This window comes from Crocodylus porosus, unplaced genomic scaffold (genome assembly GCF_001723895.1).
Source record: "Crocodylus porosus isolate Cpor-Errol unplaced genomic scaffold, CroPor_comp1, whole genome shotgun sequence".
In the NCBI taxonomy this organism is placed as follows: domain Eukaryota; kingdom Metazoa; phylum Chordata; order Crocodylia; family Crocodylidae; genus Crocodylus; species Crocodylus porosus.
The window spans coordinates 28,793,443-28,817,513 of NW_017728886.1; the positions used below are offsets into that span (position 1 = coordinate 28,793,443).

General features: G+C 41.0%; 2 protein-coding genes across 13 annotated transcripts in view; one reads left to right on the top strand and one right to left on the bottom strand.

The window, feature by feature from the left end:
- The window catches only part of ABI1 (abl interactor 1), a 115,499-nt gene extending 98,137 nt beyond the window's left edge, over window positions 1–17,362 (top strand). For 3 of the 11 annotated variants that reach the window (XM_019531672.1, XM_019531724.1, XM_019531679.1), the window contains 6 exons: window positions 32–132; window positions 1,430–1,513; window positions 3,071–3,247; window positions 7,250–7,336; window positions 14,116–14,301; window positions 16,460–17,362. In XM_019531672.1, coding sequence (XP_019387217.1) covers window positions 32–132; window positions 1,430–1,513; window positions 3,071–3,247; window positions 7,250–7,336; window positions 14,116–14,301; window positions 16,460–16,635 — 811 coding nt within the window. In that variant the 3' untranslated portion in view covers window positions 16,636–17,362. The remainder of the gene's footprint in view (window positions 1–31; window positions 133–1,429; window positions 1,514–3,070; window positions 3,248–7,249; window positions 7,337–14,115; window positions 14,302–16,459) is intronic. The other 8 variants (XM_019531733.1, XM_019531751.1, XM_019531742.1 and 5 more) reach the window with 4 other exon arrangements.
- Window positions 17,363–18,414: 1,052 nt separating this feature from the next.
- PDSS1 (decaprenyl diphosphate synthase subunit 1) overlaps window positions 18,415–24,071 on the bottom strand; it is a 34,217-nt gene continuing 28,560 nt past the window's right edge. For both annotated transcript variants that reach the window (XM_019531766.1, XM_019531775.1), the window contains 2 exons: window positions 21,311–21,391; window positions 18,415–18,904 (listed from right to left, as the gene is read on the bottom strand). In XM_019531766.1, coding sequence (XP_019387311.1) covers window positions 18,764–18,904; window positions 21,311–21,391 — 222 coding nt within the window. In that variant the 3' untranslated portion in view covers window positions 18,415–18,763. The remainder of the gene's footprint in view (window positions 18,905–21,310; window positions 21,392–24,071) is intronic.

The window sequence follows — 24,071 nt, forward strand, 5'->3', positions numbered from 1 at the left end:
ATGACGCTTGTGTATGTGTTTTTTATTTAAGTGGTAGTAGTGGCGGAAGTGGTAGCCGAGAGAATAGCGGAAGCAGCAGTATTGGCATTCCCATTGCCGTGCCTACACCTTCACCACCAACTATTGGCCCAGGTATGAGATTCTTTTTATATTACCTCATAGGTTACTGTGGCTCATTTGGATGTTTCCAAATGGACCCTTTTGTCTGTTCAATGGCTTTGAAATTGTGCTGAAACAAATAGAACCCTAGTTACAGAGTTTGTCCCATGAAAGCCTATCACGAGAAATCTGAAGTCTTAATCTCTTGGGGAAAAATATTCCCAAAATAATTAATCATTTAAAATGGTTAAAACACTTAGGTAAGCTCTTTGTTTTATAGAGTGTTAATGCTAACTGATTCCAAAGAATTAAAGGATTTTTCCCTTGTTGAGAGGTACCAGATTAAATCAGTTCTTTTACAATGCTTATGGATAAGTTGTCATTTGTAATTGCCCCAAAAAGAAAAAGAAGTATTGCATGCATTTCATTCAATAGATCTTTTGAAATAGCCTGATAGTTTTATTATTATTGTGTGCGCTAAAAATGTAATCAAAAGAACAGTTATTTTGTTTTAACACCTAAAAAAGGTGGGACGACAACCTAGGAATAAACAAAACACCAATTATATCGTTCACTAATGTGATTTTTAAACACAAAAATAAATCAAAGTGTGAGAACTGTCATTGCTCAGTACCCTAAAAATTGCATAGGAACTGGCAGTAGGACCTTAGGTATCAAGAGCACAACTCTACAGTTTGATTAGAAGTGCAGAACCATAGAGTTAAAGGGAGGAGAGGGCCCCTAGGCCACCCCTCTGCGTAAATGCAGCTTTCGATGTTTCTAAACTACTCTAGATACATGCTGTTCAGTGAGAGAATTGTCTTAGGTTTGAGAAAGTACAGTACTTGGTTGTTAGTCAATATAGCAGGATAGAGGAAAGTCATGATTGCAGGCTTAGTAAATGTTTATTCTGTAAACATGTTAAGCTGTCTTGGATGAGGAAGTGATAGTCCAAACTAAAAATACAGACTAAAAGATGGTGGTGGTCAAACTTCACGTTTTCACGCTCAAGTGGAAATTTGCCATTGGAATCCTTTGTAAACAAAGGAGCAGATCACACATGTTCCCTTTTTTTTACAAAAATTTAAGGCCTACTTTAGGTTCCTGATCCTGCAGTGGGGTCCATGTAACATGGAGTTCTCTTTTCTGTGGTTTTGCTTTAAGAAAGTCAAAGGATTCCATAAAGAAGTAAAAGCTTGTGAGTATGTGACTTACCGTAGGGCCAGGGCTCAAATTTTGTATCAGGCACTGGAGACTTTCTGATTTCTTGTTTGTTAAACATGCAGCTCTTTATTCCTAGCCTAACTGGCAATATAAACTATTTTATTAGCGCACGTTTCTGTTCCTCCTCCTCCTGGAGCCCCGCCAGCACCACCACTGCCACCACCACCTCTCCCGATGGGCAGTATGATAGGTGAGACTTAGTCAGCCTGAAGTGATTGTGGTTATTTAGCATAATCAATAATAAATTCCTCCGAATGGATACACAGAAGCTGTCTGCCTCCTTGTTAATGGGGTGTACATGGTTTTGGTACAAAGATCCACTAATCTCAACTAATACCTCTGGTGAAAGCCTCTGAAGGTACATGCATATGGAAAAAGTGTAATGCATTAGTTACTTAGAACCCTAATATTCCCAGTGAAGCTGATCTGATCTGCAGCGATATGAATTTGGTCTGTGTGCAGGTCTTCTCCTTGCTTTCCTGACTTTGAAAAAACAAGACAGTAATGATGTACATTAATGTAAAGCAATAATTAATATGGGAGGGAGGATATATACTGGGATTTCTCTTGTGGACCAGTATGAATGAAAATAGAAGGAAGAGCAGAAGTGTCTAGTCTACTGATTTGGATACAATTCAGTAATGCTGTGTGGAGATATGAAACTGGGAGACTTCAGGAATTTCAGATTGGTCTCTTCAAGCTGTACAAGAAGTGCTCCAGAGCACAGGGCAGTTGTCAGAAGTCATTTTCTTGCCATGAAACAGACTTTGGAGGCTTTGACTTGTATAATCCTTGAGCATTTTCTCTTACCTGAAGTGTTAAATCATGTTCAAATAATATTTAATTAGTCTGTAAATTTCTGAATGCATTCTTGCATATATATATGAATCAACATATGTATGCACACAGTGATTTTTCTGCAAAATGTTACTATGCTTGAAAGCTAGAAGGAACCTGTGCATTGACAAGTAAGAGTTAAACTTGAGGTTCATTGGTTTGCATGGAGTGAAATTCTTTAGCCTCTGTGACACAGAAAAATGAAACAACAAAAAGGAAAGAAAGACTGAGCAGTTATTCTTTTGTTTCAGATTAATAACAAATTGTACATCAACTGTGTGATTGGTAAAAATTGCTGCTGACACATTTTGTATGTGTACGTTGATTCAAATTTGTTAATGCAGGTTCCCTGTATGAAAGCACAGTTAACAAATGGTAGAAATAGTACATATGAATAATGTCCAAAAATCATAACCTGGTGCTTGTGTGAACCATGACTAAACATGTTTCTGCAGTGGTGAGTGTTTCCTTCTTTTTGTTAAAGAACATCTTTTTATAGGTTTTTCCATTTAAAAGATTGCATTCTGAAACAATCTTGCCTCCAGAACTTTTGCTTTCAACAGGATATGTAACCTTTTCACGGTGTTTACCTGTCTTTTTCTTTAATGAAAGGTATTGCAGCTTTGCTAATTTATGTAACTTATCTGTGTAGTGATCAACATTTCAGAAGGAAACATTTTAGTAGCTTTTTATATCATAGATAAATAGTTTATGTGGCTGGTATCATAATATTGTAGAACTGGGTGTTTTCTGTCTCTTGTTGATCACCTCCTACTGGCCTTACCCTGCTGGAGTCCTGGTTTCAGGTATTTGTCACATTCTGGGGCTTTTTTCTGTGTTCTGCTTTCTGTCCAGTGTAATACGTGGCTTAAGTCTTCTCGTTGGTTCCTTTTGGCTAATGCTTTTTCAGCTGCTCCTGGTTCGGCTCCTGGTTCCCAGTATGGCACAATGACCAGGCAAATTTCGCGACACAACTCTACCACTTCCTCAGCATCTTCTGGTGGATACAGACGGAATCCCTCTGTGACTGTCCCATTTTCTGCTCAACCTCATGTTAATGGCGGGCCTCTTTATTCTCAAAACTCAAGTAAGCTTCTGTGCTTTGCAGTCATGGACTGTTTTGAGCTAAATGACTTGCTTGTGCAGGTGAACAGCCAGAATCAAACATTTGTTTGCATTTATCTCTGTTTCCTTAGAAAAGATGTAGAAAGGTGTGCTCTGTCTCAGTTTAAATTGTATGTTGAACATTTGCCCTTTCCCCACCCTGGGAAATTGTCCAGCAACGAATACAAAGGGCAAGATTAGGATTGCCCTGTAATTAAAAGCAAACATTTAGAAATATTTTCTAGGCTGTTTATGCACACAAAAGGGCTCCACAATTGAAAAATGTTTTAATGCAAAAAAATCCAATGGTTCAATCTCTCCATGGGATTAATGGCGGTATAGAGCTCTTATCTAAAATGGAACCATTGATACTTCAAGTAAATGCTATAAATTCTTTGATTTGTGATGGGAAGCAAAAAAGCTATTAATTACTACTGTGTAAGTCTTATGATCTGGTAAATAGATGCTGAGACAATTTAGAAAACAAGCCCTTTTCATAGCATTTCCAAGGTAATGCTTTCTCCTTCATTTCTTTCACAGTAAACCACAATGCTAAGGGGTTTCTCCAACACTCATGTTCCCATTCATTCACTTGAGGTGGTACACCTCTTGGTCTTACATAGTTAAACTCTTGCAGTTAAGAACTGTTTAGGTATAGAAACAAATGGTTGTGACAGTCCTAAGTAGTTTTAAATACAATACTGTTATCTAACCAACTTTCATGTTAATGTTTAAATCAAAAAAATGAGACTGGCATGGGGATCGGTGGAAAAACCTGCTGATATTGATAACCTGTGTGTGCACAGTAGAGTTACTTATCTTGCACAGTTGGGATTGGGTTGAGGGCAGTGAGCCTCAGTTTTTATAAGTCCTCCCAGTCTGTGGTCCCAACTGCTAAGCTCCCTTCCAGAGCCTTATTGATGAGTGGATGGTGTGTAAACACTTCTCCCTCATTTTCCTGCCTTTGTCCACTTTTTCCCTCCTTACAAGAAACTCCTCCCCAAATTCCTTAATTGACCATGTGTTCCTCCTCAGTCCTTCATCCCAAGCCTGCCTCACTCCTCTGTACCCTTTACTTGCAAGCAGGCTGAGAGTTGGGCCAGTTTTAGAGAGCAGCATCTTGTCTGCTCAGGAGGGTAACAGAGCCAGTCCTTAGCAGCAGGAGGCTGCAAAGCAAGACCTTCTCTTTGCCAACTTTACTGTTTGACTGGTGGGAATGCTACTGTTCCTAATCAGCCTTGGGGTAGCAGACACCCAGACAACTTACTGTGGGATAAAGGTAGATGGATCTTTACTGCATATAAACTGCTCTGCAGCAGCTGGTGATTGGTGTGTTCTTAACCTGTATGCGGTTTATCCCACAGCAGAAGAAAGATAAGTTACCACAGAGTAAGAGCATGCACGTGGGTAGTTTCTGCAGAGCACTTGATATGCAATATATTCCCAAGGTGAATTGTTTATAATCCTGTACCCTGAATCGATCCTTCTGTCCCTTTTCAGCCCTCACCTGGAGCAAACAATATTGTAGGCTACAGTTTGCAGTGGGAACCCATTCCCCAGGATCTTTCCTTTTCTTCAGCCCTCTAAATTATAACCATGTACACACAGATTAAAAACACCTGTATGCTTTTGTTTTGGATGGATTTTAAACCATGTTAAATGCATATTCCATTACAGTATCATCACCCTTAAGGGAATTTGAGTTTTGTTACTCCTGGTTTAGTTTTAAAAATATATCGATTTAATATAAAAATATTTGAAAAACATTGATGGAGAACTTCCCACTGATCATCTAAAATTATTTCAGTAAGAAATAATTTCTCTCTGTACACAAGACAAGTGGAATAGTTAACTACTTTAGAGAGTTAGCCATAGTGGCCTGAAGTTAGGCAGATGGCAGGGCAGGGTGGTGCCCTGTAGAGTAGATTAATGTTAATCTTTGTGTCTCTGTCCTTCACGCACATGATATCCCATTAGTTTCCTCCATGTTTAATCCCCAGAGTAACTCCCTGTTAAGAAAGAACAACTGTTTATTTTCTGATAGTGGTAATTATTTGGGTAAACTACCCTCTATGTCAGAAGTGGCTCAACTGCCTCAGCTGTTACTCAGTTGGTTTGTTAAAACCTCTTGAAAAAAGAAAATTTCAGTGCAATTTGTGTTCAGATGTAGGTATTATCCCTTATTTTGGGTTGTCTGTAGTGTTTTTAGAAGCACCATTTTTAAAGGTCTTAAAGGCCTTTGAACTAGAAAGTAATTTAATCTGTTCCTGGAACTAGTGATTTTTAAGATCCCTACCTTGACAATAAATCTGGTTCGTTGTTTCCTTAGCATTATATTGTCATGCTAACAAAGAGCTAGATTTTTTAGAAATGTTTTCTTCAGTTTTTGTGGAAAAATCTGTTGGATTCCCCCCCCCCCCCTTTCTTGCTGATTCTTTTTTAAATGATATGGAGAAAATAGTTGAGGTGTTTTTATTGTATGAACTAAATGCTGTATTTATTTGTCAAATATTAATATTGGTTATGGTGGTTTTCTTTTTTTTCTTTTTAACTATTGTTTAGTTGGAAATGAAGAACCTCTTTCAAATTTGCTTCCAAATTTGTTCTGCTAGATCCACACATTATAGGAATCATTGTTAGGTGAAGGAGGATTTTAAACTAACTTCAACTGAAATTAGTTGGTTTGTTTTGGTCCTCAAAGATGTACAGTATTTGGTATCCTTGAGGGTTGTCTTTCTGAGTTCAGGACTTAAATATTAATAGGACTGAGTTATGCTTTTCCCTTTTCAATAAAAGCGTGAGGACCTCAGTAAGGAGAGCTTGCATTGAAGCTGCTCCTGCTCTTACCTGCCTGTTCTGTAGAGAGAAGACTTCAGTTTCATGGCTGTCAGTCCTGTGTATTAATGAGCATCAGTGGTATATCCACATTTATAAATCCTTTGTTCAATAAAAGGGGTACAGTTCAGAGGACATGTGCTTGTCAGTCCCAGTAATTGGCTGGGAGGTGTGTGTATGTGTGCAAGCCAGTTGCACCCCATTGGACTGTCAGCCTTTCAAGTTGGTAGGTGGTCTTTTCCTTACAGAAGACTGAACTCTTGAAGAAACCCTTTTTTTGCTAGAAACAAGTTCATAAGCTATTGTATGCCCAGATCCAGATCCCTCTTAAAACCAGATAATTCAGTAGGTCTACAGTAACAGTAAATAGTCAGCATGCTCCCCATCTAACAGAGTAGCCATTGGTCATTTCAGTACAATAATGAATTTATAATGGCTTTTCAGGATTGCCTGTTTTATAAATAGCATTGAAACAAAGCACATAAGGCTCTTGGTATTATGTAGCAACAAGAGGCCAATATTTGATGAAACCTTGTATATGTTTCGTGCATTTTACTCCTTTTAAACAATGATAAAAAAATTAAGAACAGGAAAATTGTGTGGTCTGTAGGTGCCACCACAATATAAATAATACATTTTAAAGAAGATAATTCTTTAATAAACATATCTTCTGAACTGCAACACATTTAGACCAGGCACTGCCTTTTATTCAGCTAAGCCAGGGGTGGGCAAAATGCAGCCCGGGGGCCGGATGTGGCCCACCAGGCCATTCTATCCGGCCCGCGGGGCTCTTAAAAAAATTTTGAAAATTAATATTTATCTGCCCTGGGCTGTCTGACATGCGGCCCACGATGGCTTGCCAAAGCTCGGTAAGCAGCCCTCTGCCCAAAATAATTGCCTGCCCCTGAGCTAGGTGGATGATTTTCTTTCTTAAATCCTCAATTGCCTAAACATTAATTCAGCTGTAGCTTTGTTGGGAAAAGCTTGAAAAAGGTTCTTGTGTGTGTGTGTGTGTGTGTGTGTGTGTGTGTGTGTTTTGGTGTTTCAATACTGTTTTGTGGTCCTTGTTTACTGACGGCTGCTTTTATTTGTTTTTCCTTTTTTTCCTTGATCTATTTGACTTCCCCAATATGGTGTGTGTTGCTACCAGTTTCTATTGCTCCACCCCCTCCCCCTATGCCTCAGTTGACTCCACAGATACCTCTCACAGGCTTCGTGGCCAGGGTGCAGGAAAACAGTAAGTTTGGACAAGCTGAGCTGACAAAGAGTAGAGCCTATTTTCTTCTAGCATGCATGGCTGGCGAGTCAGACTTTTGTTTCCTCTTCCAGAAGCTAATACCACCTTGCATTTCTAGTACCAATCTGCTATTGGAGCTGAAGGGCATGCTCCTTCAATTTTTTTGTAACATCTGCATGATTATTACTGACCCCATTTAAGTTTGGAACTGCACATTTATGATTAGAAAGAAAATGTGAAATATGGCATCTTTTCAGAGCTGGGTAGAGAAATATATTTTAATTGTGGGGAGCTGGGGGAAAATATAGTGTTCAGTCTTCCTGCCTGAGGCTTTATCACTAGAGATAGTTGCTTAGTTTGGATTAGAAAAGATTATGTAGTATGCTGTCAAAATGCACACCTGTGTACTTGCTAATTCATAATTTGTGCCAGCTTTTTAGAAAGCCACATGGCTAAGCAATAGGAAACGTTTAGTTTTATAATTTATTATAAATATAGAGGACCTGGAACGTTTTCCTCAATTCTTTCTTTCCTTCCTATATTCTTTAGCTAGGTTCATATTAGTGGCATCTTCCAGCATACTTGCGTTGGCCAGGGATGGACAGAGGTGTGTACCCTGTCTGCCCTAGCTGGGCTGGTAGAAGCTCTGAGGGTAGACACTGTTAAACTGGTAAAACTGATTTATTTATTTTTTTTAAACCAGTGCTGCTTTTTTTGCTCCTGCTCAGTAGCATAGGTATACTAACTGGAAAGGCAGTCTTGAAGAGGTATTTTATATCCATGCCAGGAATGTTTTGCTTCTATGGAGTACTGCATTCCTGTGCCAGTAACATTCTTGTGCCAGTAAAATGCTCCTAGTGTGGACATAATTGGTTATCTTAAAACACTTACTAGAATATAGCCTGTAAAGAGAAACTGATCTTGAGGTGCTAAGTGCTGGTCACTTTCCATTGTTTTTGGGACACTTAGCATAGCTTAAAGCATTATTTCTCAACCTATGGGTTGCAACCCAAAAGTGAGTTGCAAGAATATATGAAAGGGCTGCAAACAAACTTTAAAAATGAATCAATAAACTTATGGATTCTCCTTCAGAGGAGAAAAACATGGGAAACTGTTTTTTCTGGCAAGGGACAAGGCCCTTGTCAGAGTTCTAGCCTGTAAGGGATTGCTTTGGCCCCCTGCTGTCCCGTACATTGGATGTCGGGGGGTAGGCAGCGGGTTGGGACTGGCGATCAGTGTTTACAAATGGGTCCTGATATAAAGAAGGGTGAGAACCACTGGCTTAAAGGACTCTCACATTAGTGATTCAGTAGGAGTCCAGCCACTTACAGGATGCAGAGAGAGCACCCATAAGAACAGTGGAGCAGTTACGGCTTTCAGTAACCTTCAGAGAACCTAACCATTCCACAGGGTCTTGCCCAAAGCTAAAGTGTTTGAGCCTATGTAGGTACACGCCTGTGTAGAATTAAATAAAGTAGCCCAAGCTTGCATCCAAAATCCTTCTGTGCAATGGTGGGATAATGTCCATCAGAGACCAAGGTTACAGAACATTTGTGTGCTGATAACTTTCTGGAAAATTTGAACTTCAGATTTATTTTTTTTCAAGCTTAGGTTCCCCCATAAGCCTCCTCCCCCATTCTAAATAGACTAGGAGAGTAGGCATGAGGAGAGTTTTGGATTTTTGATGAAGCCATTTGTATTTGAAAACTGGGCACTGAGTTTGCAGAGCAGAAAACGAGAGTTGGCCCTAACATCTCACTGAGGCAGCAGTGCATATATTCCTAGCTAAACATGCACTCTACAAAATGTGTTTTAAGAGAGTCTCTGAGCTTTGTCCAATTCACTGTTGCGCCCTTACCTCCCTCCACCCGAGTGATCTATACTGCTGCTGAGGGAGTGGGGATCAGGGCATCAAGGAGCAGGATAGATATTGCCTTCCATGGAATAATGGATTCCCATCTTAACAGATACAGGGATCTCTGGGATTGGAAAGCATTATCCTCTGGCTGCTCTCTAAACTCCTAAGCTCTTCTTTCATTGCCCTCTGAAAGCAATTCTATAAGACCTATATTTTTTCCTGCGCCCTGTACCTGACTGTGGGTATCTTCATAGAAGAATATTCAGTCGGTTTAGCTAAATACATCTGCTCTGCAGTCACAACCAGTGCGGTAGAAGTAGATGTGTTGTTACTGCCTATTTATGATTCATTCCTTGTAAAATACCTGTCTCTACCTAGACAGTAGTTGCAACAGCATTTTTACAAAAACATATTCCCTCCTTCATCTTACATGCACAATACTGTGGATTTGGAGTGATGTAAATAGTAATACAGAGAGCAGGTATTGCCTTGGCCATTTCTCCTTTAAAAGAAAATAATACATTGCAAAACCTCAAGACACTGCAACTTCAGAATTGTCCAGGCTTAAAATCAGTCCAGAAATATAAAGGCTAAAGTTCCAAGAGCAAGGTTAACTCAGCTGGTACAGAGTTACTGATGCACACGAAGTATGTTCTGTTGTTTCATTTTTCCCATTAAATGTGAAGCTGAATTTTATTTATTTTCAGTGTTTCCCATAAAATGTGCTTGATTGGCACTGCAGCCAAAGCAGTGCATCTGTTGGCACTTTCACTTTTGTATTTCTAAAACCCTCCTTTGCTCCTTTTAAACAAGCAACCTTAAATTCATTCATAAAATAAAGATTTTTCATTTGCTAAAACTGGCCAAAAATGGACTCAGGATTAAACAATTCAGATCTCAGTCGAATTCAAAATGCTCAATAGAATGGATATTAGGAGGAAAATATATATTTAAAAAATTGAGTTGGAAATTCATTTGTGAAATGTGTGCCCAAGATAATGTACAAAATGGATCCAGTTCATAAATGGTTTCATTTATTTGTGTGTACATGTGTGTCTATGTGAAGTGGATTGAGTCAGTAAACTGACTGCTAGTAAATCCTGTTTTATAGGGCAGGCAGTGACAAAAGACAATTCCTGTTACTAGAAAGAAGGATTATGGAATTGATCCAACTCATGAGAGCGGTATAAGTAAATATTCATATGGGGAAAGAACCGCTAATAGCTTGGAGGAGGTGGGGAATAATCAGATAATAGTATTTTAATGACCTATGATTACATTCTTAATTTTGCCCTTAATTCTCCCTCCACATACATTCCCAGAAAGCTTCACTCATCACTATGCTTTTCTCTCCTAGTTAACTTGTTTTTTTACTGTTAGTGGAATTTTAAATGCAAGTCTACAAAACCTTGTTGTTTAACTTGACAGTTTGGAGCTGTCAGCTTGTCTGGTCACCCATGCTAGGCAACTGGTACAGCTAATTTTTTTTCTGTAGTATGTGTCAAATGATGTGGTCTATGGGCTGACTCTGGCCTGCTGGTCACGCTTCCCTGGCTTGTACCTGCCTGTGTGCACAAGTTACGCATCTGCTTGCTGGTAGCTTACCAGGAGAGAGCATGAGTCAAATTCCTCCTTTTTTTCCCTACAGACACAAGTGGATACCATTTCTTAGCCACTCTTCCCATGTCCTTGCTCTGCGCCTGCTGACCTCAAAGACTGCCATCAGGATGCTGAATGTTTACTTCCTCTGTTCTGAATTGTTTATTGTTAAATAGCTGCCACGTTCCACGCAGAGCCAGCTTGCAGATGGCTCTAGGATTTTTAAATAACCTTTAGCGACCATCTCTGCCACTGAGAGACACGCCTGTTTGTTGCCTAGGGACTGGGAGAGACGGGAAACTGGGTTAGATGGACCTGTGGTGTGACCCAGAATAGCATTTTTTTTATGTTCTTAGGATAAAGGTGTTGGGAACTATAAATAGACCTAGACGAAGCAGGATGTGGGGGAAGACGCTCAGAATATACTGTCCTTGGGGGGGGGAGGAGTACTATTAATAGAACACCTTTATCCTAAGGCTTTGATTTGGAGTGGGGAAGAGAGTACACTGTTTTCAGTTCAGTTTTGATTACCAGCCTGAGGTCTACTCCTTTCTAATTGCAACAAAAACCTACATTTGTTATCCTCAGAATACAAGTAACTGTAGGGTCTTTCACTGTATTGTATGTAAATGGGTGTCTTCTGTATAAGGGAGTGTATAGATAGATGCCCTTGCGTTGGTGGCTGGTATATGTGGATTTGCTTAGATACAAGTAGCTCATAGTACTGGCAAAGATCTTCAGGGCTCTTGAGTCTAGCCCCTGCAGCTATAGGCAGCTGCCATACAGAATCATAGAAAATGAGGGTTGGAAGGGACCTCAGGAGGTCATCTAGTCTGACCCCCTGATCAAAGCAGGACCATTCCCAACTATATCATCCCAGCCAAACCTTTGTCTAGCTGGGTTTTGAAAACCTCCAAGGATGGAGAGTCTGCAACCTCTGTGGGTAGCCTGTTCCAGTGTTTTACTACCCTCCTAGTGAGAAAATTCTTCCTAATAGCTAACCTAAACTTCCCTGGTGGCTGCAGCTTGAGACTGTTGCTCCTTGTTCTGTCATTTGCCATCACTGATAACAGTTTAGCTCTATCCTCTTTCATACTGCCCTTCAAGTAGCTGAAGGCTGCTATTAAATCCCCTCTTAGTCTTCTCTTCTCCAAAATAAATAGGCCCAGTTTCCTCAACCTCTCCTTATAAGTCGCATCCTCCCAGCCCCCTCCCCATTTTTGTTGCCCTCCACTGGACTCTCCAATTTGTCCACATCCTTTCTGTAGTGAGGGGCCCAAAATTGAACACTACTCCAGATGCGGCCTCAGCAGTGATGAATAGATGGGAATAATCACTTCCCTTGACCTACTGGCAACACTCCTACCAATGCAGCCCAGTATGCCATTAGCCTTCTTGGCAACAAGGACACACTGCTGGCCCATATTCAGCTTATTGTCCACTGTAACCCCCAAGTCCTTTTCTGCAGAGCTGCTGCCCAGCCAGTCAGCCCCCAGCCTGTACTGGCACTTGGGATTGTTCTGTCCTAAGTGCAGGACTTTGCACTTGTCTTTGTTGAACCTCATGAGATTTCTTTTGGCCCAATCCTCCAATTTGTCTCGGTCACTGAATCCTGGCCCTACCCTCCAGCGTATCTACTACTCCCTCCGGCTTGATGTCATCTGCAGACTTACTGAGGGCACACTCTGCCATCTTCCTGGGTCATTGATGAAGACACTGGCCCTAGTTCTGACCCCTGGGACACTCCACTTGGTATCGGCTACCAACTAGACATTGAACCATTGATTACTACCATGTGAACCTGATGCTCCAGCAAAATTTGTTTCCCTTGATTGAACATAGCAACCAGAACTGTACACAGAAGGCTTTACCAGTGCCTGGTAAAAAGGCATGAATGTTTCCCTAGCTCTGTGGGGAAATCCGTACCCGATGTGTCCTAGTATCAAATCAGTGATTCAGTAATCTTGTGCTCAGCTAATACTCTGGGGTCTGTCTTCTCATTTGCTTCCAACTGATGAACATCCTCCTTGTAACAAACTCTTAGTAGTCCAAATACGTGATATTGCACTTCGTAATAGGAAAGGTATAAATCTTACTCCAGGACTCCAGGTTATCCTGTTCTTCCTGTACAGTATTCCCATCCTACTTTACAGCACCTTCTTTTGTTACCAGTACAACATCCTGTTACCAATACAACATTAGCATACTCCTAGCTTTGTGCCAAGGTCTTCATTTAAGTTATTTAATAACATCAGCCCCAAGACTCCCCCTCCCTAGGGAATTCTGCTTGTAACCTCCCTTGTGCCCAGTAGCTTTCATTTCAGCATGGGCTCACATCTGTCATACAGCTATTGTACTAGCTGCAGTTTAAAACTAATCTTGGCTGTTTTCCTAATATCTGGCTAGGCAGAGGAAATGCAGATCTAGTCTAGAAGCTTCCTAAAGACGGGGATCAGGCTAGGGTGGCGTTATCTGCCATTGACCTCTATCCTGATGGGCAAAATGGAAAATATTAGGGAGCAAATGGAATTGACATAACGAAAGCTCCAAAGTGTGGGTCTCTTATGGGGTGAGTAGGTGGGGCTCACAGGCTAGTATAATATGGAGAACTGTGGTATGATGCTGGGGGTGATGCTGGGAGATAAGTTTGCTGACTTGATGGAAAAGCTTGATGGTCAGGAGCTGCTGCTTGTTTCTTCTAATTGTTTCGTGTCTGTCACTGATTCTGAATGTTGCTGAAAACTGATTGGAGGTGCACAAATGTCTTTGTAAATCTGCTTTTTAATATGGTTTTTCCTTTTTTGCTATACGCAAGTTACTTTTAATTGTGTTGACTGGGGAATCTGTTTAGAGATTTGGTAGCTAGCACGTTTAGGTCCTAAAATATCCTCTCCCAAGCACAGTGGCTGCCTATATTAGTTCACCAGTTGAATTCTGGGTATGTCCTGTCAGATAACTTTCTGTGCAGAGCTTTTCCTCTGAACCTGCTTTTTCTTACTTAGTTAAACCATAAAGGAGTCCCATGCCTCTCCAGTTCTTGCCTGGTTCAGCAGCTGCTCTAGTAACTCCTTCTACACAGATAAAGACAAAAACCCCTTTCTGCTGGCAACAGCTTCTGCTTTTGGAGCATGTGCTTTGACTCTAGTAGCATTTACACATAGATTTGACCACTAGTAACATTAGTTGTGTGTTGTAGCTTTAACAAAGCTTCTAATTGGTGCATGGTACTGTAGTGCATGCTGTGTGGCTCTCTATGCAGTGTACCTGGTAAGGTTTGATTGCACTTGCACACAGTTTCTGATGTGACTCTTCATGTTTCCAGTTGCGGATAGTCCAACTCCTCCTCCCCCACCACCTCCAGATGAGATGCCCATGTTTGATGACTCTCCCCCTCCCCCACCTCCACCCCCAGTGGATTATGAAGATGAGGAGGCTGCAGTAGTTCAGTACAGTGATCCATATGCAGATGGGGACCCTGCATGGGCACCTAAAAACTACATAGAGAAAGGTAAGAGATTCATCCCAATTACATACCGCCACAGTGTCCATGTACTACTGATTGACTTGTAGACTACGAGGAAAGAATACCAAAATCTTCCTGCTCAGTCTCATCTACACTCATTCTTTCCTAACTTTTCAGTCATTGCAACCAGCCTAATCCTTGGTGCTATGCTAAAAGATCTTAAAAATATATTTGAGTACCGGAATGAAGTGGATAAGTCTTTCATCATTATCTGTAAATTGGATTTCATTTGTTTATTTGTTAAACTGTTATACCAGCTAGTTATTTCAGCACTGCTGGACACCCACCCAGAAATAACCTCACTAAGTGCCCAGTAAGGGCAAACTTGTAAACTTTTTAACTCAATGAAATGATTTGCCATTTTAACTGTTAAAATGGAGTGATTAATATGGGAAATGCCTCCATTTATCTTAAATCCTACTTTCTTGTGGAGCTGTTTAAGCCTCATCCATAAGAATAGTCTTTTGAATAACTGAAAAGCCCATTTCTTACCTGTACGGTCATGCTGCGCTAGGAAAACATCAGTGTGGGACAGCGTTGGGCAGCAGTAAATCCCCTGTGACCTACTGCATTAAAATATTTGACTGCAGCCAGAAGATAGCTTCATGTGGTTCCAGAAAGTTTGAGGGATAGTCGGAATCTATTTTCTGTATGCAGTGGCAGCGATGTTCTTTTGAAAACAATGTTTTGTTTGGGGTTTTTTAACACAAGTTCATGGGGATCAGGGTAACTTTATACACTGGTAGCCAGATGGCTATACCACACCCTTCTCCATAGATATGTACCACAACTTCACTGTTTGAATTAAGGAAAGTGAAGCTGAACAATAGAAACAGATTTTAAGTTATTTGCATTATATACCAAAAAGTACCTTAAAAAAATCTTAAGTTTACCAAGTCAAGCACTCAAACATTGGGAAAGCCAGCCTTTAATTACATTATTATATGGTATTTTGTCCTGGCTTGCTACCTCATTTAGCATATGGGCTGGACTGTCTACTTGGTGTGCATCAGGGCTGTAGGGTGAAGGACGAGGCTACTGCCTATTGGATCATGCTTCATTTACTGCAGATGTTTGAAGGCACACTGCAAATGTGGCAGGGGACTGCATGGAAGAGATGGCCTTGCAGTAAAAGCTGCTGAATGTCTGCCAGCTTGGAAATTTGGCAAGTCTCCAATCTGAGTGTTTGATATAGACTTCATATCCCTCCCAAAATACTGCTTAAAACATAGAACCACATTCATTGGCAGTGTGGAGGTCTGCAGAACCACAGAAGTCCTCTGCTCCTCTTGGCTCTTGCAGCAAATTCATCTGTTTAGTCCCATGCTTTAGAATTGACACTGAAGTTTGTACTACATGAACATTCAGTGAAGATCTAAGTCTTACTTTTGTATGGTTCTACTCATTGAAATAACTATAAATGATACCTCAATGAAGAGATGTGTCCGTTTGGAGCTATACCTGCTGATCTGAAGTAACGAACAGTTGTCTGTATGCGTTGCATTAGCTATTTATTTGCCTAAGTGATCTTTCCCTTAAATACTTTTATGAAGTCTCAAACAGTCATGCCTGCACAAGCTGGGTGATTGAGTGCTTAACTTGGCTTACACTTTTACTGTTTTTGATGGGTGAGAGAAAATGTAGCTTGAAATCTAAAGAATCATGTTGATGGCAAAGAGACCCTGAGCACCGACAGACATGGAAAAACCAAAACAAAACAGCTCTTTACTGGAAGAGGAGGCACATTAGTTTGACCCAGCACTTAAGCACCCAATCTATACAGACGCTGAAGTAGGGGGTTTCGGTGCTTTTTATCTAAAGCATATTCAATCAGCTATGAGAGAAGCCCCAAAAAGCCCTGTTCAAGTGTGGAATCTATACAGATGTTGGGCGCGCTGGGTCAAACCAATGCAATGCCTCTTCTGAGCATGCACTGTACTCAGTGTGGGATCGCACCAAGTTGAAAGTCAAGCACTGGGGGTTCCCTGCCACCCTGTTTGTAAGCAGCCACCAGGTATAGAAATATTTGTTATAAACATGGAGATCCTTAAGATGCCATTACAAATGTCATTCTAAAAATTTTCAAAATGCTGTTTTACTGGATACCATTCTGAACCAAACTCGCTCTCTCTCTACTCCATAGTTGTTGCTATATATGACTATACAAAGGACAAGGATGATGAGCTGTCATTTATGGAGGGTGCAATCATTTACGTGATAAAGAAGAATGATGATGGCTGGTATGAAGGAGTTTGCAATCGTGTGACTGGCCTGTTCCCTGGGAATTACGTTGAATCAATCATGCACTATGCTGATTAAAATCCTTTACTTTTCAAGTTGAGTCTTGTATTCGGTCATACCATGATTATCTGCAAGGGGTAACTAAAGGTAACAGAATAATCTTAATACACTTTAAGGAAAAATGTGCCCATCTCTTCAAGCCATCCTATTTTAATGGTATGATTGAATGTCCATCTCCATAAGCATAAGTCTCTGGAGACAGTTAGTCTGATCTGATGGCAGTTTGTAAAACAAGCGACTGTCTATTACTGGTTATACTTATTTACTTATGCATTGTTAATTTTATGACCAGCCTAAATATTTTGGGGAAGTAGGGTATAATATTTAATGAACCATGATACAGATTGTGCCATTACATTTTTCAGTGCAGCATGGTAACTAACACTAAGTTAGACTAACATATTAAAAATCTGGATGAAAAGTTTAATGTTAGTGCTGGTCATATTACTTTTTGTTTAGACTCTTGCTCATTCTTGAACTATACTATTTGTTTAAAGCATGCATACAGACTTATGTATTGAAATGATACTTTTTTTAAAAATCCAAGATGCTTCCAATCTGTTGTAATCTTTACTTGGAGTACTCTCACTAAAAGTTTATTGCAATGAATTGTTTGAGTCTCTAAGGTGTCCATGTGAATCAAAAATGGGTGGTCTTCTGTATGTGTAATTTGTACTCAAGTTTTTTTAAATGAGTTAAATTTGCATTATGACTTTTCCATTCATAAATACACAAGTGAACCAAAGGTCTCGTCCATTGCTTTGGTTTGCTTGGCAAAGTGATCTGACGTGCTAATTTAACAAAAATATGGTTGTGTTATCGCTGGCAATACACTGAGATTAAAAGTGTTGTACCCTTAAACTACCATGGCAAGGGGCCAATGAAAGTGAAGTCATCCAGTTACCACAACCTCTCCTAAGATCCTTTGAAAATCTTAGCAGATCTTTACACCTTTTACGTAAGATGAGTACTTTGAAAGACGTTCTGTGTCCAATGCACTCTTTAAAATAAATAGATGCAGTTCACTGAAACTGACATTCTTCAAAACAAACTGCATGCTGGACCAAATAGGAGAAAAAATATTTTATGCTTGGACCTGGTAACAGGCCAAGTAAGGCAGAAAGAGCTAGCAGTCCTTTAACTATGGGACACGGGAACAGATATGCACATCCTGTTATGTTTTTAGTACTGGGAACTAACAGATGCACTTTGCCTTTCCTTTTGAGTTAAGGGAATTCAGGCAAAAGGTCAGATGGGATGTTCATCTCAGTTTGTACAAAGCAGTGTGTTGCTTAGGTTATCTGATGTAGAATATGCTGTAGTACTGGAGAATTATGTAGTAAGGATTGGTTTTGGACTTCAAAGTACTGTTCTAGTGAGGTATAAAATACACACACATCTGTAATAAAATGATGAAAAGACTGGTGGCTTGGAAATTTGGTTACTGAATTATTCATTTTCTAGTGGAAGACTGAATATTGAAACTCCTTCACCTGCCTCCATTGTAACTATTTCAAATGCTTACTGCCTTTTCTTGTTAACTATTAATCTGATTTTCTAAAAATTTAGCAACCAGTAACTTACCTGTATTTCCTTTATAAATTGGAAAGTTTCTTTTAATTTGTATATAACCTATTAAAGTTTATGTACAGTCTTTTATAATAAACCATTCTCCTATATAAAATTTTGGGTACTTCTGAAGTTTGACGCTGACAAAGCATTCAAGCCATTATCTATTTTCACAATAAAGCCTAACACACCATATATTATAAACAAGAAAGGGAAAGTTGAAGCACATTCATTTTAATACATTGATTATATTTATTTTTATTGTGGCCTTGTGCATTAACATTAAGTGTAAACAATGCCCCCACACAACATCAAAGTTTTCATTAAAACATTATACAGCATGAATAGAATTTAATAAATGGATTGATTGATTTCACAGGTGTATGGCTTCCTTCAATAAAACATCTCAACTTTTTTTTTTTAAAAAAAGTGCAACTCCAGTGGGGTCTTTCTTTCTTCCGTTTTTAAAAAAAATAATTTTTGGTAACCTGCACTGGAAGCAAACCACAATGTTCTAAAAGGAAATGTAGGCACCATCTGGTACGTAGCTGCCGCCAGAACTAGTGGAAGGAGTTTGTCACTTGTCTCTGGTAAGTACCATTTCTGTGAGCTGAATGAGGGCGTCTCTTTCAGGGGATGGTCGCAGTTTACTGATCTCTTTCGTTGCTTCATGACAGTAGCGTTGGGCGAGGTAGTTTGTCTGCTGCACGCCATCACTCTTAAATAAAACCACATGCAATATCAAAGTGGGAAACTAATTAAGGGCATCAAATAGGATTTCTTATTTCAACTACCAAGTGCTGCTGCTGATACTGTGAATAAGTTAAGGAGCCAACACAGCACCTTGCAGCAAGGCCTGTAAGGAGTGGTGGAAGGGAAGTAGTGCTTCTGTGCTCCTAGACTGCCTTTCATTATCTAAGGTCCTTCTACCACAGACTAGAGGCCAAGTTTAGTAGTAAAAGTATGTGTAAAATGGGGGTAGTGTTCCATGTGAATAAAAAGTAGCAATCTAATTTACTTTTCCGAAGCAAAATTACAGTAATTGTTATTTTAAACATACAATCAGCCTTTATATGGCAAGATAAATATTTTGCCTCTATTATCTCAGTTAAAATCTAAAATTGGAAGTTAATAAAGACATTGTGGCTGTAGTTCACTACTGTTATCTGTTTAACTACTCAATTCTTCAGACTGGAGAGTAGCTATATTAATAAGAGTACTGGACTCAACAGAATCAATTTCATACAGTTTATTACATAAACACTGTTTATGTAATGCCAGATCTCTTTAATGCTATAACTAGAACCTACTTAAATCACAGTTTTGCAATTTTAGTGAAAACGACAAAAAACAGCTATTTCCACGATTGCTGCAAAAAGTGGTGTTGGCAGTGATTTTTTCCCCCAACAATTCAAGCAATAAACCCAAACCCTTAAAAATAAAATGCTAGCTCCCCCATCGAAGGCAGCAGTCACTGCTGCTGCTACTGCTGTGGTGGCCTAGCCTTGCAGCCTGCCTGGGAGGCGAAGGCACCAGCTGGCAGAGCAGCACAAACAGGAACTGCAATAATGGCACGTACCCCCTCGTGCCTCGACCAAGCAGTCAAGGGGTGGGACTACTGCAAAATGACACTGAAATTGGCTCTTCGGGCCCATGATGAGGCTGCAAAAATTGCTTTCTCTTGGTGGAAGTTAAGTAGGTCATTATCAGGAATCCAGGTTTTCCATTTCCCACAGAAAAACAGAGAAAACCATGGCTTCCCTGTCTTATCAGAGAAAACACCGATTTCCTCTTACCAGAGAGATCTATAGATTCTCCGCTTTAGCAGAGAGCTCTTGCAGGCTGGCACAGTTCCAAGCGGCAAGAGCTGATTGTATAAAGGGCAGAAAACCCCCAGCCCTGCCTGGAGGGGGAGGAAAAGGGGAAAGGGCACCACAGCACCTCTCTGCCCCCCACCTCAGCCCACTCCCAGGAGCAGGGGTGTCCCTCTATGGGCCACATACGCACTGGCTGGCTGGGGTGGGATTCGCACCACGCCCTGTGCTGCCTTCCTGCAGCCAGCCGCATGGCTTAGTGGAGCGCAGCAGTGGCTGCCACAACCAGCCGCATATCTTCGTGGGCATGGCTCCGCAGCAGCAGCTGCCACTTGCCACTGGGGGTGGGGGGTGGGATTTGCATGCAGCATCTGCCACTTGCCTGTGGAGCCATGTCTGCAGAACTGTGCGACTGTCTTCACAGCAGTGCCCCCAGATTTGGCGGGGGGGCGGCTTGTGTGCGACAGCTGCCTCCAGTCATGGCTCCACAAGTGAGAATCAGTGTTGGTGGTCACTGCGTGCAAGCCCCATCCCCCAGCTGGCATGCAGCTACCATCCCACACCGCCGTGGAGCCAGCTGCGGGGCACAAGCAGTGGTGCAGTTGTGGTTGCCGCATGCGAGCCCCCCCTCCTTCCCCTGATGACTGGTCAGCTACGTTGCACATGTGCGGCCGCCGTTCCCGCACTGCTTGCCCACAAAGCTGTGCAGCTGGACATGGGAAGGCAGCATGGAGCGCAGCGGCAGAGTTGTGGCGCAGCCGCAGTGTACAAGCCCGCCCCCAGCTCACATGGGTGCAGCCTGTACAGGGGCATGCCTGCCCTCACCCTCCAGCCCTGCACCTGGGAGGGGGCATACTCCCTGCCCCCCCCCCCCAGCACCTTCCCTTTCCCCATCCTGCTCCTCCCCCCCCAGTTGCCTGCTGGGGTAGATGTCAATGACTATGCCTGTATGTGTGTGGCTGGGGGGCTGTTGTGGGGGAGTGAGGGGCATCAGGAGGGTTGAGGGGGCTGTGGGTGGCCTTTAATTTTAATCACGGATTTGGGGGGTTTAAATTGGCATTTTTTAAATCTGAGAAAACCAGGATCCCTGGTCATTATCTATAACTAGTCTCTCTTCTTCCAAAGTGTTGTGCCAGTGAAGCATTTTTACCTTAGCAGCCAGTGTAAAGTCTAAAGCTATATAAAACTCTATCTTAAGGGACGTAAAGTTATAGATCTTAAACGTTACAGCATTTTTTTGAATACGCCACTGTTACCGAACTAGCTGAGGCAGCGAATTCCAGCCTCACTTGGGAAATTACAACTCTTACCTGGAGTACATATTCCCGTGCACGTTCAACATCTCCTGGCAAACTGAATCTCCTCATTATCATAGCATTAATTTCTGGAAACTAAGCAAAGAACATAGGTAGCTGGCATCTCTTCCATGTGTAGTTTTCTCTTTACTATTTCACTAGTTACAATTACATTAATAAGTTAAAAGGGGTAATAAATATACAGTAGCTGTCCCCTGCATCCCCTCTTGAACTGCCTTAAAAGAAGCACATCAGAAAGTTGGACTGGGTGGGGGAGTCTTTGCCAATCTTCATTTCTCTTACTGAATTTGGGGGCTGTTTTATACTGCAGGCTGCAGTGTAGCACAGGTACCCATGTTAACCAACCTGGTAAAAATGTAGTCTGTATTGAATGCTGGTGCTGTGGCTAACTTACCCTGTGCTGAGCTCTGGGTTGTAGCCAGACTGCTCCCAATACCCAGTCAAGCTAGTGTTGGTACCTGCTTTGTGCTATACTGCAGCATAAATCAAACCTCTTCCCACCACACCAGTGAGGATACTTTGTTTAAGATATTTAATTATGGGAGAAGTGCCCATTTGTCTAAAGTAGCTGACAAACAAGATGTCCAAGTGGTTTTACTTTCACACAATGGTAATGTTCCATCTTGATTTCTAGAGCTAGCCGGACACAGGTAATGAAAAGAAAAACACTTCTCCCATTTGCTGTGGATCAGATGTCTCCATAAACTACCTAGAATTGGACCAAGATCATTTCCCCTCACTGTTGTGTATTTGATCTGCCTGACTGGCAAGCCAAATAAAGTTAGTTATTTGGGCAAATCACTGTCCTCAGGCAGAAAGTCAGCGAGTCCTTTACTTCCTTCAGATGTCATGCTGGAAGGTCCTTGGCATCAGTGTGCATTTTACAAAAGATGAAATGAAATTGCTCTTTTCTACGTGAGGCAGTTAAGATCAAGCCAAATTTTAAATCTGTTTTATATACTTACAGGGTTCTGGTTTCATTGTACTGCCTTTAATATTTTGAGCCAGGGAAAACTTGTATTGGGAAATGGTAGCCTTTCAGGGATATGATTTCAAGTTTCTTACCATATATCTTAATTATAATTTTCATATTATCTTCCCCTCTTAGGTTATTTCTGACAACATAGATTATGCACATGCTTTGGCTTTTTAAAGAACATATATTATGCAAAGCTATTCTTAGCTATTATGTGCAGATTTAAAGGGTAACATATAAATATTTGGAAAGAGTGCTTACATTTGTTCTAAAGTAGCTTTATGAGAGAGACTGAAAGATGCTAAGAATGTTTAAAATACAACTACTTAAAAATATGGAGAGTTTAATGAGAAGCAGGAATTATACCAGGTAAACAATCCAACATCCTGTCGATCCTAGCTCTCAAGTGTTAAATAACCTGTAACTGCATTTGAGGGAGTGTGACATGGACATTATTCGTACAAAACAATCAACATTTCTACAAGTCAAGGTAATTCACAGAAAAAAAAGTTACTAATAGCTGCAACTGGAAAGTCAGAGACTACTCCAAAATCATTTACCATTTATAAGGTATGAGGAAAAGGTACTATTCATAATGCTTTTATAATGTTACCATTTATAAAAGCATCTTCAACAGCCAGTAAGCTGGACAAAATGGTAGGGCAAGAGAAGCACATGTTTTATTTCCTTTGGGAAAAAGTATTGCATTTAGCAAAAGATAGTTTGAAAGGTGTTAAAAGTGTGCACTATTTTCAATATCTGTCTCGAGTTATTCTTCTGTTGAGTGCAAATGGAGACATCTCTTGCTGGAAGCACAAGTAGTGTCTACTAGGGCTGTGCGAAGTTTCGGTTGCTGATTCGATTTGGCGGAGACTTACCCGATTTGGTGGCTGAATCTCCAAATCTGAATCAGATCAGGAGACCCTTTAATCTCTCCAAATTGAATCGGAACCCTCAGAATCGACAGATTCAAAAAGATATGACGATTCGAACATAGACAAAGTTTTAAATGTTTTTTCTACATACCTCTAGATAGCAGTCGGCTCATGAGTGCTGTGATGCTGGGGCTCATGGAGCATCCCACAGAAACATGGAGGGGCTCCCCAGTGCACTCAGCAGCAGACCTGGAAGTGGATCAGAAGTACTTCCCTCCAGCTCGGCAACTTCTGCCTCCTGGGTCTGGGGGAGCACCTGGGGTCCCCCCACACCTGATCACTGAGCTGTGGGGGTGCCCTCCAGTGCGCTCAGTGGTGGACCCGAAGTGAACCGAAAGTACTTTTGGTCCACTTCCGGGTTCGCCGATAAGCACGCGGGGGCCCTCCCGTGCTCCTGTGGGATGTTCCACCTGCCCCACCATCTCAGTGTTCACGAGCTGCACCTGGTACCTCAAGGTATATAGAAAAAACATCTAAATCTGTGTCCATGGCTGAATCGCCGATTCTCTGAATCGGCATTGAATCTTCAGATTCGGATTCAGCCGAATTGAATCAGGGACAGTGATCCAAATCAATGAACTGAATCACTGTCTCTGATTCAAATCGAATACGGCCTATTTTGCACACCCCTAGTGTCTACCACTAAGTTATATAAACAAACTGAGCATATCACTTAAATCTGTAGCATCTCTTTACTAGCTTCTTCCAATGTGTCCTGTAGAAGGACAGCTTGATTAAGCACTGGCAATTTCCTTTCATCATCAATATTTAAAGGCTGTCACAATGTTAAATGTTCTACAAAGGAAAAATGTGAGGTTCTTAGTTTAAAATAAATGAAAAAACC